Below are 14,740 nucleotides of genomic sequence, written 5' to 3'. Positions count from 1 at the left end.
CAGGAATCCATCCCATAATCAGCCACCAAAAGCAGACACTATTGCACATGCCAGCAAGATTTTGCTGAAAGGACCATGATGTAGCTGTCACGTGTGAGGCTATGCCAGTGCCTGGCAAATACAGAAGTGGATGCTTACAGTCATCTATTGGATGGAACACAGAGCCCCCAATGAAGGAGCTAGAGAAAGTACCCAAGGAGCTGAACGGGTCCGCAGCCCTATAGGTGGAACAACAATATGAACTAACCAGTACCCCCAGAGCTCATGTCTCTAGTTGCATATGTAACAGAAGATGACCTAGTCAGCCATCATTGGGAAGAGGGGCCCCTAGGTCTTGCAAACTTTATATGCCCCAGTACAGGCAAATGCCAGGGCAAAGAAGTGGGAGTGGGTGGGTAGGAGAGCAGGGCAGGGGGAGTATATAGGGGACTTTTGGGATAGCATTTGTAATGTAAATGAAGAAAATATCTAATAAAAAAATTGGAAAAAAAAGGAAAAAAAAGAACAATGGCTCATGTTTACCATCATGATGCTTATTTCAGATCACGAACTTTCATCACATTCTTCTTCTTGTAATTATTTTATTAGTTGAATTAATATCCAAATTACTTTTTTAAAATTTTATAAGACATTTATATATTCATATAACATGAAATTTTGTGAAGTAACATCAGTATGTTAATTTTGCTTTGATTTTTCCTATAATGACAATAACATACATTGTATTAAATTCTTAATGAATCATTGTTCATCATATAAGCTATATATTAAAGAATATAAATTTCTTAATCAGCCATTAAGAAACAAAGCAACCTCTGTTCTAAGATTTCCTCCATTTACTTGCTGGTCTCATCTGTACCCGGGTTCCACTTCATTTATCAAATAAAGAAATAAATATCCCTAATGTCCAAAACTTTCTTTTGACTATTACTTGCCTGAACCATTTATTCTTATCATGAATATCCTGCATTGTCTCTGAACACAACAAGCTAAGTAGTTTTGAAAAGGCTGTGAAACATTGAAAACTGAGGCATAGATTCATGGTGATGCACACTTTACTCCTTGCCATGGAGGATCTGTCCTGAGAGCATTCAGCAGAAACTCTGTGTTCATTTTGCAAAGAGCAAACTAAGAATAGCCTTTCTTATTTGCTTTGTTTTCACACTGTAGATGATGGGGTTGAGCACAGGGGGCAAAAGAAGATAAACATTGGCCATCATTGTATGGACTACCTTGGGCACTGACCGACCATAGCGATGCACCAGAGACAGGCTAAACATAGGGATGTAGAAAACTGCAACTGCTGCAATGTGGGACACACAAGTGCTGAAGGCCTTGTGTCGTTCTTCAGATGAGGCAATATTGAGGACAGAACGAATGATCAGAATATAAGATAAGACAATGCAGGGAATATCTAGCCCTGTCGTCAGAATGAGATCAACTAGTCCACAGATGTTATTTGCCCGAGTGTCTGAACATGCTAACTTAATCACATCTGGATAACAGTAGGAGTGGGAGAGGGTATTCCTTTTACAGAAAGAGACAGGCTTAAGGAGCAGAAGTAGTGGAATTATTAAAAGTAGAGTGCGCATTATCACTAGGAAACCTATCTGAATGATTCTAGAATTAGTAAGAATCATAGTATATCTAAGAGGTTTGCAGATCGCTACATAACGATCAAAAGCCATAGCCACTAACACTCCAGATTCTGTACATGTGAACCCATGGAGAAAAAACATCTGAACAATGCATAAATCTAGACTGATTTCATTTGCCTGAAACCACAGGATTCTCAAGGTGGTTGACATTGTAGAAAAAGTCAAACCCAGGTCAGTGGCAGAGAGCACGGAGAGGAAATAGTACATAGGTTCATGCAGGCTATGCTGGGTCACAATGATGAAGAGGATCATGCTGTTGCCAGAGAGGGCAGTGGCATAAAGACAACAGAAAGGGATGGAGATCCAGCCGTGAGCAGACTCTAGTCCAGGAATGCCAGTCAACAAGAAGGTTGATAATTTCGATGTGAAGTTGCTTAGGAATTCTGTGTTGTCCTGCATTTGTAGCATTTGCCTTTACTGTGCTCACATCCTAAGAAGTAACCAAAGAAATGTTGTTATAACTGTACTGTTATAAAAAATATTTAAATGGTTTTCTGATTAGTAAAACTACTCTAGGATATAAATTCCATTGTTCAGAAAACTAAAATTTATTAATTTAGCAATTAAAATTAGGAACATTTAGAATATACAATGCTTTCATCCTTAAACTAAGAGACTATAATCACATAATCTTATACTTTATATATTACTTTTATATTTATAGACTTCTAAATTCCACAAGATTTTGTGCATAAATGGTGACTTCTAGAAATGCAAACAATAAAAACCTTTCAATGTGGGAGACTCAGTTCTTGGAACACAGAATAAGCACATTTAATTTTTAATTTGCCAGGCTTAAAGTGAGCAGGAGAAACCTTCTCAAAGACTGTTTCTCTGGATTGGTCCTGCTGGTGTGACTCTCCACACATAGAATTCTAGAAGCAATCACTTTGATCCCAAATTATGGGTGAATAGCAAAAGAGAGTTGCTTATTGAAAGGAAAATAAGGAAGCCAGCATATTGTAGAAATTTATGGGAAAGATTATATTTCCTAAACCATGGGAAGTCTGAATGGTTTATGAGAACTATAAAAAAAATGAGAGTACTGTATTCCCCTATGTTTGACAACAGTGCTGAACTACTTGAGCAGCCAACTCTAGTAAGCGTTGAAACATTCAGTGTATTTCAGAGTAGTTGATCTTGGGAAATGCAGGTATACTTGCTAACTGAAACAATCAGTGGGGTGCATTGGAGATCTTGTGGTGCTGCTATAGTTTGTTTCATTTTCAGAAACTTAGCAATTATGGCAGACAGAGATAGTATAATGAAAGGATGAGTGTTTTGCAAAAGGGAGGATTTAGATAAATATACAAATTATAGATACAGTTAACAGTCATGAACTTTAGATAATGAATGAGAGGATGTAGTTGATATATAAAGGTTTGACAGCATCTGGTTATTGAGCTCAGCACAGGAGAGTAATTAGATCTCCGAAAGATGAGGTTTAGCAATTTTATTGACAGTAGGTTGTGTCAAGTAGTAGCCTGATAGAAAATTATTCCTGGGAAAGTTTTACTCAATAACTATAATTCTCTCAGGAAATTATGAAGAATAGATTTTGGTTTTGATTCAGTAGTATCGAAATAGTTTTATTTTGACTTAAGGACAAGATAGAAGATACAGTTAGACAGAAAGATGATTTTACTGCCATGTTTAGAATTTATTCAATTAAAATTATAAATTACATAATTAATTTCTAGAATGACTAAAAATATTACTTACCTTGTTTAGGTTTTCAGGCAAATTTGCTTTGTGTTAATAAATAACATATAATCAACTTTGAATTATCCATGTTTTCTTGCTATTTCTTCTTTATAGTTAAATCACTAAATTCGTGAGTTTCAACTGTATCTGAGAGGAATCATTACAATACACAGCCACAAACTGTTTGGTAGTATTATATGGGAATCCAAAGATATGGTAGAATATAGAATTACTTGAAAATTCTGTAAGCTTGTTTGAATATTTATGTGTAGGTAATAAACATATACAAAGACAACACAGTGAGCATTGTTATCTATCTTACCAGGGCTTTGTGGAAACAGGAACTTTTTATGTCTTTACTAGCAGAGACAGAACAGGCTATCATGCTGGAACTTATGGAGTTTTTAGTATTGAACTGTGGGATTATATGCAAGATCTGGATCTCTCTGGGGAAATTGACAAAGAACAAACAACATATTTAAAGATGTGAGGCATTACCACTGAATCCAAGAAGGCTCTAAGCTACCAACTCCAGTGAACTGTAGTACCTAGGAGTCCTGAATAATAAACAAAGGAAACCAGAGCATTCACAAACAGTTGGCTCTCTATATTGATGTACTGTTTCTGTGAATTCTGTCACACTCGTTGTGAGTTTATATTTACACTGCTTTGTCTGAAAAACACCTTTTCTGGTCTTTATCCATCATCACATCTGCCTCAGTGGTATTTCCACACTCTCTTCTGTTATAATCCCAGTCTTGTGTGGAAGGATGAAATATGGATGTTGCATTTAGGACTTAGTACTCTATTTTCTCTTATTCTCTGATCACAAATGGGTCTCTGTTCTAATTGCAATCCACTACAAGTTGAAACTTCTGTTATGATGATAAATGCATTAATCTATGGGTATAGCAAAAAAATATTAGGAATCATTTTAATTATATGCTTACTTAGCATAATAATTGTATGTTCTTCTGTAGGACCTATACAATACCTAGCCATAGGTTCTTCCTTCCAATAATGCTGCCAGGCCTGAGTTCTATCTACTGGAGAGACCCTTACATATGATCAAAAAGCAGTCAGTTACTCCCATAACACTGAACCACTATTGTATCAGTGAGCATAGCTGTCAAGGTATCATTGTTGTTGCTCATAAAGTACACAGAAGAGTAAGATTGTGACTAGAATCCTCTAGATCAATAAAAGCTAGCCAGGAAGAATGAAGCTTTAAGATCAGCACTCAATGATTTCTCTATGTTTCATGACTCATATATGTGGTATCTTCAGCAACAGAGCATGATAAATTACAAGTGTACAAAATTGTGGTGTGCAATATGATACTTTAAGACATGAATATAAAGTGTGAGATCAAGGCAATTAGTATATACATTACCTCAAATATTCTCAATGTAAAAACTTTTCTTCTATGCGTTTTGATGTTTGATGTTTTGTGACTAAATAATAAGGATAAAATGTAAGAATAACTTGACTCTATAAATAATGACCATGAAATCATTCATATGCCTACTCTTTGAAACTGTATACCTAATTAAATACAAGTGCACCTATTTCTCAAAGGTATATACTGTACAAAGCAAATACAGATAAAAAAATCAAAACAACTGGAATTATATCCTGAGTAACAGTTTTTCACTTAGAGAGAAAGAGTTATAAGAGGCCTATAACAGTGCCCTACTGTCCAGCCTCTAGGCCTTTACTTACTGTTAGCCATATAATTAAGAAAAACTATTTATAAACATTTTATCAATCTGTTTCCTAAGCAAATTGGTTGCTACAATGCATTGTTGTCAAATCTCAACTGATCTTGGGATGTAGATAGGATCTTATTGAATAGTTCATTTTATATGTTATTCTAAGGGAAGAATGAGAAAGAAATGGACACTCTAGCTCTTTGTGGTCACAAAGAAAGTAATCTTTAATAGAGTAAAATAGCTATCAATAGAACACAGGGCATGAGAAAAGTCTAAGAAAATAAAATGGAGGTTAACCCTCCTGTAATCTCTGAGCTCATTAGTGTTCCATCACAGTGACTAATATATGAAGAAAAAACAACCTTTGAAGAGGAGGATTTATTTGGCTCATACTTAGCAAGTTTTACTGCTGAGGACCTTGAGTGAAGCTGAAATATAGCATGAGCATCTGGTGGAGAATAGCATCTTACCAAATGGTGAACAGAAAGCAGAGATGAAAGATGGGAAGAGACCATAGAAGGTCACTGCAAGAACAGTATTCCAGTGACTGATTTCATCTAGCCCTGTTCTGCCTCCAAAGTATCACTAATAACTGGAGAACAGATCTTGGACACGGGTCTTGAGGGAGACATTTTATATTCCACTATATCTGCGAGGGGTGATCTCTGACTGAGCTGGGACTGTTTGCTTGCTGATTCCCATGGGCCAATTGACTCATGGTCTGTTTCATCACAGCAATATAAAATTATATGTGGTGTTATTATAACAATTTTTTTTATTTTAACATCTTAAAATTTCTACTGAACTGATATAACAGAATTTTAAAAATGGAGTAATTATCTATCTTGTTGATTCTCTTAAAGGACCAGGTTTTGGTTTTGTGTCTTTGTATTGTTCTCTTTGTTTCTATTTGGTTGATCTTACCCTGAGTTTTGGATTCTTTCCTGCCCTCTACTCCTCTTGTGTGAGTTTCTTTTTTTTTTCTAGAGCTCTCAGGTGTGCTGGTAAGTTGCTAGCGTAAGATATCTCCAGTTCCTTTACCAGGACACTTACTGCTATGAATTTTCCTCTTAGCACTACTTTCATTGTGTCTCATAAGTTTGGGTATGATGTGTCAACACTTTCACTAAATTCCAGGAAGTCTTTAATTTCTTCTTTATTTCTTCCCTGACCAAGCTATCATTGAGTAGAAAGTTGTTCAGTTTCTACATAAATGTGGACTTTCTGATTTTTTTGTTGTTGTTATTGAAGACCAGCCTTAGGCCATAGTGATCTGATAGGATACATGGGATTATTTAATCATCTTGTATCAGTTGAGGGTTGTTTTGTGATCAATTATGTCATCAATTTTGGAGATGGTAGCATGAGGTGCTAAGAAGATAGTGTGTTCATTTGTTTTAGGGTGAAATGTTCTGTAGATACCTGTTAAGTCCATTTGGTTCATAACCTCTATTAGTTTCACTGTATCTCTGTTTTTGTTTCAATAACCTGTCCATTGGTGAGAGTGGGGTGTTGAAGTATCCCACCATTATTTTGTGTGGTTCAATACATGTATTAAATTTTAGTAAGATTTCTATTATGTATGTGGGTGCCCTTGCATTTGAGGCATAGATGTTCAGAACTGAGATTTTTCTCTTGGTGGATTTTCCCATTGATAAATATAAAGTGTCCTTCCTCATAACGCTTGATAACTTTTGGTTGTAAGTCTATTTTATTGGATATTCAGATGGCAACTCCAGCTTGTTTTTTGGAACTATTGGCTTGGAAGACTTTTTCAATCCTTTTACTCTGAGATTATGTCTGTCTTTGTTATTGAAATGTGTTTCTTGTATGCAGCAAGATTCTGGATATTGTTTTTGTATCCAGTCTCTTACCCCAAGGCAAACTAACTAAAGGGCCTAGAGGAAGTATTCAAATTAACACAATCAGAAATGAAAAGGGAGACATAACAACAGAAACTGAGGAAATTAAAAAAAAAATCATCAGATCCTACTACAAAAGCATATACTCAAATAAAACTGGAAAATCTAGGTACAATGGATGATTTTTTTTAGACAGATACCACATAGCAAAGTTAAATCAAGAGCAGGTAAACTATCTAAACTGGCCCATATACCATAAGGAAATAGAAGAAGTCATTAAAAACTTCTCAATCAACCCAGGGCTAGATGGATTTAGTGTAGAATTCTACCAGACCTTCAAAGAAGATCTGATACCAATATTCCTCAAAGGAGTCCATGAAATAGAAACAGAAAGAACACTACCTAATTCATTCTATGAAGCCACAATTACTCTGATACCTAAACCAAAGACCCAACAAAAAAAGAGAACTTCAGACCAGTCTCGCTTATGAATATCTATGCAAAAATACTCAATAAAATTCTTGCAAAACAAATGCAAGAACACATCAAAAGCATCATTCACTACAATTAAGTAGGCTTCATCCCAGGTATGGAAGGTTGGTTTAATATACGAAAATCCATTAACATAATTCACTATATAAACAAACTCAAAGAAAAAAATCACATGGTCATCGCCTTAGATGCAGAAAAAGCATTTTACAAAATACAACACCCCCTTCATGTTAAAAGTATTGGCAAGATCAGGAATTCAAGGCTCATACCTAAACATAATAAAGCAATTTACCACAAACCAATAGTCAATATCAAGTTAAATGGAGAGATACTTGAAGGAATCCCACTAAAATTGGGAACAAGGATGCCCATTTTCCCCATATCTATTCAATATAGTACTCAAAGTTCTTGCTAGAACAATAAGACAACAAAAAGAAATCAAGGGGATACAAATTGGCAAAGAGTAAAAAAGATATCACTATTTTCATATGATGTGATAATATACATAAATGACCCCAAAAATTCTACCAGAAAACTTCTCCAGCTGATAAACTACTTCAGCAAAGTGGCTGAATATAAAATTATCTCAAATAAATCAGTAGCCTTCCTTTATACAAATGATAAACAGGTTAAGAAATTAGGGAAGCAACTCCCTTTATAATAGCCACAAATAAAAAATATCATGGGGTAACTCTAACCAAACAAGTGAAAGATCTGCATGACAATAACTTCAAGTCTCTCAGGAAAAGAAATTGTCTTTCCACACTGTTGCTTATGGTATTGAGATTTTTTTTTTGAGAACTTTCCTTATGATAACATTATCAACTTTTATTTTTTCATTCTCATTAGTCAAGGACCAACCAAGTATAAATGAGAAAATTCATCACACTTAACTTGTTAAGTTTCATTCAAAGACACTTCTGCATATTGCCTAGTAGTAAGTTCTCATGGGACCCTTGGAGATGAAAGCTCAGGGATCCATAGCATGAAACAGGGTCTTAGTCTTAGTACTGTGTTTTAATGCATTTGCTTTATCATAATCTTACTACACAGAGGACTTTCTTAGGACAATGTATAGAAGAATTCAGTGTATATTTTGCAAGGACTATATTAACACATTTACTTTGATTCTAAAATGAACATTATGAAGTTTGTCTATATCTAGTTTAGTCTAGTAGAAATATTTATAAGCCATGAATCCAGATTGATTTATAAAGAATAGGCATTTCACATGTGGCACTTCTAGGTGAAAGTTTGTCACAGTAAATGTTGCATTAACCATTGTAAAATTTTGCACCATAAACATCAGTTACAACCAGAGTAAGAAATCAGTTTTTCACTCTGTCTTTGGGCAGGTCTGAATATACCTTCCATTTATACACACAGTTAAATCGAAAGGTACTAGAAAAAAATCAATAAACTCAAATTAATAAACTCAAAACATCAAAATAGGAGAGGAGAGTATGATGTGTTCATTTAAGTCACACACACACAGAGAAAGAGAGAGAGAGAAAGGGAGAGAGAGAGAGAGAGAGAGAGAGAGAGAGAGAGAGCATGATGTGTCAGAATCCTTGATCTGGGGTCAGATCTATCTCAGGTTTTTTCTTCCCCCTTCTAGAAGCCAAGGTTTCAGAAGAATTCTGATAAAAAAAAATTCTATCAGAATGTCTCTTCTGGCCTCATTTGAGATTTCCTGGTTGAAACAGAAAGGGATCTCTCCATATCCTGTAAGCTAAATACAAGCTCCTCAGAACAGAGCCACTGTATTGGGCTCTGCTGAAACTTTTTCTGAAATCATATTCCTATTCTTCTAGAAATCTCATGGTTCATGTCTATCCAAATACCAAGTACTCTATTTCACACCTCTTTCCCACTAGTATATATGTGATGAATTAAAACTACTTTTTATAAGACCCAGAACAGTCACAATTTCTTTTTTTAAAATAACATTTCTTGGTTTCAATTATAACTTTTCACTCATTTTTATCCTATGTCCAAAGTTGTCAGGAGCCATAATAAGACAAGCTAATAACTAGCAGGTGATCTTCCTGAGATGGTCTGTTTTGGATTACAATATAACCTGCAACAGGTTCGCTCCTATTGAGCTAGGCCATAAGAGAATCCATTTTAGGAATGATTCCTGCTATTAATATGCTTTTCCTGTCATTATTACACATATAACAATAACTAAGCATTAGCCCACCCCTTTGGAGCAGATCTCTGCAGATTACTGTCTTGTACTGATGCTATATAGACAAATAGATGACTTCTTAAGTCTTAATGGTGAGTCCTGTAAGAATTCCTAAAATTATATCAGTGATTATTATGTCCTTTTATAGTGGTACTGCTATTAGGTCCTTTTCCGATAGTCAAAACTTCATCGAGAACTCTGACAGTCTCCCAGGTGTCACCAGTTAATTGCTCTTAGATAGTAACTAGACTTTCTCCTACTCAGAGAACATTCCAAGAGGTTGTAAAACAATTAACCAATGATCATAAAAAGGGAACTAACAATTTATTATAGGTGTAGGATAGAAGATAAAATATTGACTTGGTTTATCGATTCAAAACTTCACTAATAACTTAGTTATGGTTGTAAACCTTCAATGATCCTGTGGAGCTGTGTGACAGGTGATGGGTGTTTAACCAGATAATTACTCCTAATGGATATGCATGTAAACATTCTCTGTTGTAAATTTCTATTTCAATCTATGATTTGATTTTTTGCGTGAACTTGTGTTGAACTTTTTAACATGTGATCATGTATCCCGAAAGAGGTGCAAGTAGTGAGAACAAAGGAGAGGCAGATAGAGGAGAATTTTTTCTTTCCCTCAGGAGAATTTTCTCCCTTTCCCTACTTAGAATTTTTCTCTTTCTGCATTTAGGATCTTTCTGCCTTCCTCCTTAGATAGCTTTCTTAGGAAACTTCTTAGAAGGTAAAACAAAATACTCATGGGAACAAACACAGAAGCAAAATGTAGAGCAGAGACAGAAGGAAAGGCCATTCAGAGGCTGCCACACCTGGGGATCCATCCCATATACAGTCAACAAATGCAGACACTATTATGGATGCCAAGCAGGGCATGATGACAAGAGCCTATTGCTGTCTCCTGAGAAGCTCTGCCAGAGTCTGACAGAGGAGAATGTTCACAGCCAACCATTGGACTGAGCACAGGTTCCCCAAAGGAGGAATTAGAGGAAGGACTAAAGGAGCTGAAGGCATTTGCAACCCCATAGGAAGAACAATAACATGAAAAACCAGACCCTCCCATCCCCCAAGAGCTCTCAGGGACTAAACCACCAATCAAAGAGTACACATGGAGGGATCCATGGCTCTAGCTGCAGCAAAGGATGGTCTTGTCAGGCATCAATGGCAGAAGAGGCCCTTGGTACTGTGAAGGCTTAATGCACCAGTGTAGGGGAATGTGAGGGCGGGGAGGCAGGAGTGGGTAGGCGAGTGGGAGAATATCCTCATATAATCACTTTTTGAATTGTCCCTTTTTCTTTCTGTGACTTCCAACTAGCAGGCTGAAAGTTAGAGCCTCACAGTTCTTGTTGAGGTAGAACGAAGGCCACATCACTTAATCTCCCACTGTTAGGCTGCAGGTGTGAATGGCTAAGCCAGCAGCCTTTTACCTTCAGAAAGTGCAAGAACGTTTTTAGGAGTTTAAAAAAGTTATCATCAACATTTCAGTATAGTTGGAGAATGCTAGAATGTCCAGAGACCTTCAGACTTTAAAGCCACACCAAAGTCCTATTCTGTGCCCTGCCACTACCCTCTCCATGCATGGAGGCTCTTGGCGAAAAGTCCCTGTGGAAAAGGGATCACCTGTGTTGCATTTTTCTCATTTTTCATACCTTTTTATCTTGACTAGATGATAAAAATCTGAGCGCAATGAATGGTTTTATATCCCACATGTTTGTGAATAATCAACACATTCTCACTGTCCAGTATAATACTCTTGCTTTTGAATAGCCACCCTGACATTTCGGGCCAGTTCTCTGTCTCCTAGTCTTCCATATAATGAGAGAAATAATACGTTAAAATTCCACATTTTGTGGGAGGATTTTTTTATTCAAGTCATATTTTCATCATCATAACAAGTTACCTGAGACACAACTACAGAGGAAGAAAGTCCCAATTTGGCAAGTGGATACAGTGGTCAGGACCTGCTCACCTGGCTCTGTTGTTTTGAGCCAACTCATCATGGCAGGAGTGTCTGCTGGAGGCCTGGCCATTTCATGCCAGTTGGGAGAAAAGAGACATAGTGAGCTGGGATCCACCATGCCTCCTCAAATCACCTCAGTAATAGAGCATTCTTCTTTGGGTCCCATCAGCTTCCATTGCCTTCCTGTACTACCAAAGCCTTATACTAAGTGTCCTTCATTAGTACACACAATTTATCTTGCCCTTAATTCATATCAAAATTGCACATATATCAGAATGTCTTTTTGTAATTTATTAGTAGTAAAATATTTTACCTATTACTATTAGTAAAATAGTATATCTCTTTTGTATACCTATGAGACCAGGTCATTTAAGCCTTATCTCAATAATCTTTTATAACAAAATTAAACTTCAGCAACTAAAGTTTTAAAAAATACTATTGTGAAAAACAAAACAAAACAAAACAAAACAAAAAAACAAGAAGACCCTAAGCTTTATTTACCACAGTGGGTATTCCTAGCATTTAGGTGTCTTTATTAAATAAGCTGTAATTTTGTCTGAAATTATTTTCCTATTTTTCTAGAACTCTCATGTTACATGTCTATGCCAATGCCAAGTGCTCTATTTCACTCCTCAGTTAATAGTATGGAGAATGATGGGAACTAAATTTATTTTCTTTAAAACTTAACAGCATATCAATAATTCACCATATCAATAATTCACCATATCAATAATTCACCACATCTTTACTACAAATAAAACAGCACCTGGTGTCCAATCACATTTCGTCATTGGTTTCATTTATTTTCTTCTCAGCTTCCTTCCCACTTTCATTTTCTTCTCTCCTCAGTCTTCCCTTTCTTCCATTTCCCCTTCCTTTCCTTCTTCTCACTCCCTCTAACCTTCCCCTCTACTTTCATTTTATTTTATTGGGATAAAATGTTTCTATGTATTCTAGGCAGGTCTCAAATTCACAGTACTCCCACCTCGGATTCCCTGTTGCTATGATTCTTGTCACATGCCATGACACTCACTTCCTATAGGATGACAGGTATAAATTCTGTTGATTATTAGATATTGATTTAAAACTAATATTAAACAAATATCCATTTATAAAATAATATTTTCTGATAGAAATTCCAGATTGAAGAAATATGTATATTTTAACTGCTTGATGAAATGTCTAGATTCATTTTAAATTGTGTGACCTTCAACTTAACTCATGACAATTAGGCAAAATATTAACTGATCCATGAGAAGTCTCCAGAGTTTGAAGTCAACAACAGATTAAGGGGTAAAATTCTCATATGAATAAAGAGACAGAGAAAAGAAACAATTATGACAATAACTAAAATTATATTTCACCAAACAAATCCACAGTGGATTTGTCCTTTTTAAATACTTATTTTACTAAACAGATCAAATTCAAATTGACCTATTGTCAATTTGACCAAAGAACTGAAGATTTAATAAATAAATTTTGTTAATAAATAGTCTTTCCTTTCAGGAGGAATATATCAGTTAAACCTGTATTATGTAACATAGCTCTCAGATCTCTTGATATGGATACCATGAAGTTAAATCTTTATTGTTCTAGAAGGTTTTTAGCCTGTAAGCTAGCTGTTCTCACAGGGATGACTTTGTGATGTTAGGTAAAAAGCCTGTGAAGTGTTTCTGACCTGTGGTGATGTCAGTGTGGGTAAATCAAGACAGGATATGCTGTGGTCCCTGGATCATGAACCTTTTACACAAAACCCTCGGGTAACCCTGTCTCTGATCTGTTTGGTTCTAACTCCATATATGATGGGATTGAGCATAGGAGGAACTAGAAGATAGACATTGGCAAACATGATGTGAACAACTCGGGGCACATGGTGACCAAAGCGGTGGGTGAGGAAGGTGAAAAGGGCTGGGATATATAAGGTTAATATGACACCAATATGAGAAGCACATGTACCAAAAGCCTTGAGGCGAGCTTCACCTGAGGGCAACCTCAGCACAGCTCTCAGAATCATCACATAAGATACACTGATGACAATTATGTCAAAGCCAACAACAGAGAAAGCCACAAAGAGTCCATATCCACGATTGACTCTGGTATCAGCACATACCAACTTAAGCACAGCCATGTGCTCACAGTAGGACTGGGGAATGATCTTGTTGGGGCAGAAGGGCATCCTGGAGACCATGAAACAGAAGGGGCTCACCCACAGCAGCCCTCTCACCATCACAACAGCACCTAGTTTGATGACTGCAGATGTGGTGAGGATGCTGGAATGTCGGAGTGGGAAGCAGATAGCCACATAACGGTCCAAGGCCATGGTCATGAGCACCCCAGACTCCACAGAAGAAAAGGCATGTATGAAGAACACCTGGATGAGGCAGGCATGATATTCAATCTTATGATCATGAAACCAGAGTATAGCCAGCATTTTGGGTTGTGTGGAGGAGGACAGGACAAGGTCAGTGGTAGCCAGCATGGCCAGAAAGAGATACATGGGCTCATGTAGGGTGTGGTCAATTCGGATTATGTGAAGGATGGTGATGTTTCCAGTCACTGCCACAATATACATGACACAGAATGGAAAGGCAACCCAGAATTGGTAATTCTCCAGTCCTGGGATTCCAAGCAAGATGAAAAATGTAGAGTGGGAAGAGCTGTTCCTTGAAGCCAACATGAGAGAATACATCATATTTCCTTTGTGGTGAAGTTACTCTGCTTTCTGAGGATTATAACATCCAAGGCATGGATGATTATTTACACTTGTGTAATTTTACAACTTTATTCAATATTAAATTGTAGTAAAAACCACCCTTTATAATAAACATTTTGTAACAAATATGATAGTACTTTTTTAGTATTTATAATATTTAAAATATTAGAACATGTCAGGATTGGGGGCAATTATTTCCTAAAGAAAATATTTTCCTAGAGGTAGAATCTGTTGAGTGAAAACAAGTAAGACAAAGAAGTTACAATCAACTTTGTCATTTTCTCTTTAGCAAATTACTTGGTCTTCCTTTCAAACAGTTCCATTCATCTCTGTGTCATGTCATTTGAGCAACTGTAGTTCATGATAGGAAGGAAGAATGAAATAAGGGACCATAGTAATTTATTTTCATATTTAGCACAGTTACCATCTT

The 14,740-nt window shown here is 36.3% G+C and overlaps 2 protein-coding genes across 2 annotated transcripts; both read right to left on the bottom strand.

Annotated features, from left to right (window-relative positions):
* Positions 1–1,109: 1,109 nt before the first annotated feature.
* Positions 1,110–2,066, bottom strand: Olfr585 (olfactory receptor 585). Its single transcript, NM_147087.2, has one exon. It carries the CDS (start codon positions 2,064–2,066, stop codon positions 1,110–1,112), a length of 957 nt encoding a protein of 318 aa, NP_667298.2.
* An 11,263-nt stretch (positions 2,067–13,329) lies between these two features.
* On the bottom strand, positions 13,330–14,289 carry Olfr584 (olfactory receptor 584). Its single transcript, NM_147054.1, has one exon. The coding sequence runs from the start codon at positions 14,287–14,289 to the stop codon at positions 13,330–13,332; it is 960 nt and encodes a 319-aa protein (NP_667265.1).
* Positions 14,290–14,740: the final 451 nt, after the last annotated feature.

The sequence above is a fragment of the Mus musculus genome, chromosome 7 (assembly GCF_000001635.26).
Source record: "Mus musculus strain C57BL/6J chromosome 7, GRCm38.p6 C57BL/6J".
Classification (NCBI taxonomy): domain Eukaryota; kingdom Metazoa; phylum Chordata; class Mammalia; order Rodentia; family Muridae; genus Mus; species Mus musculus.
Note: the sequence above shows the minus strand (reverse complement) of the source record. Positions and strands in the feature narration are given on the sequence as shown.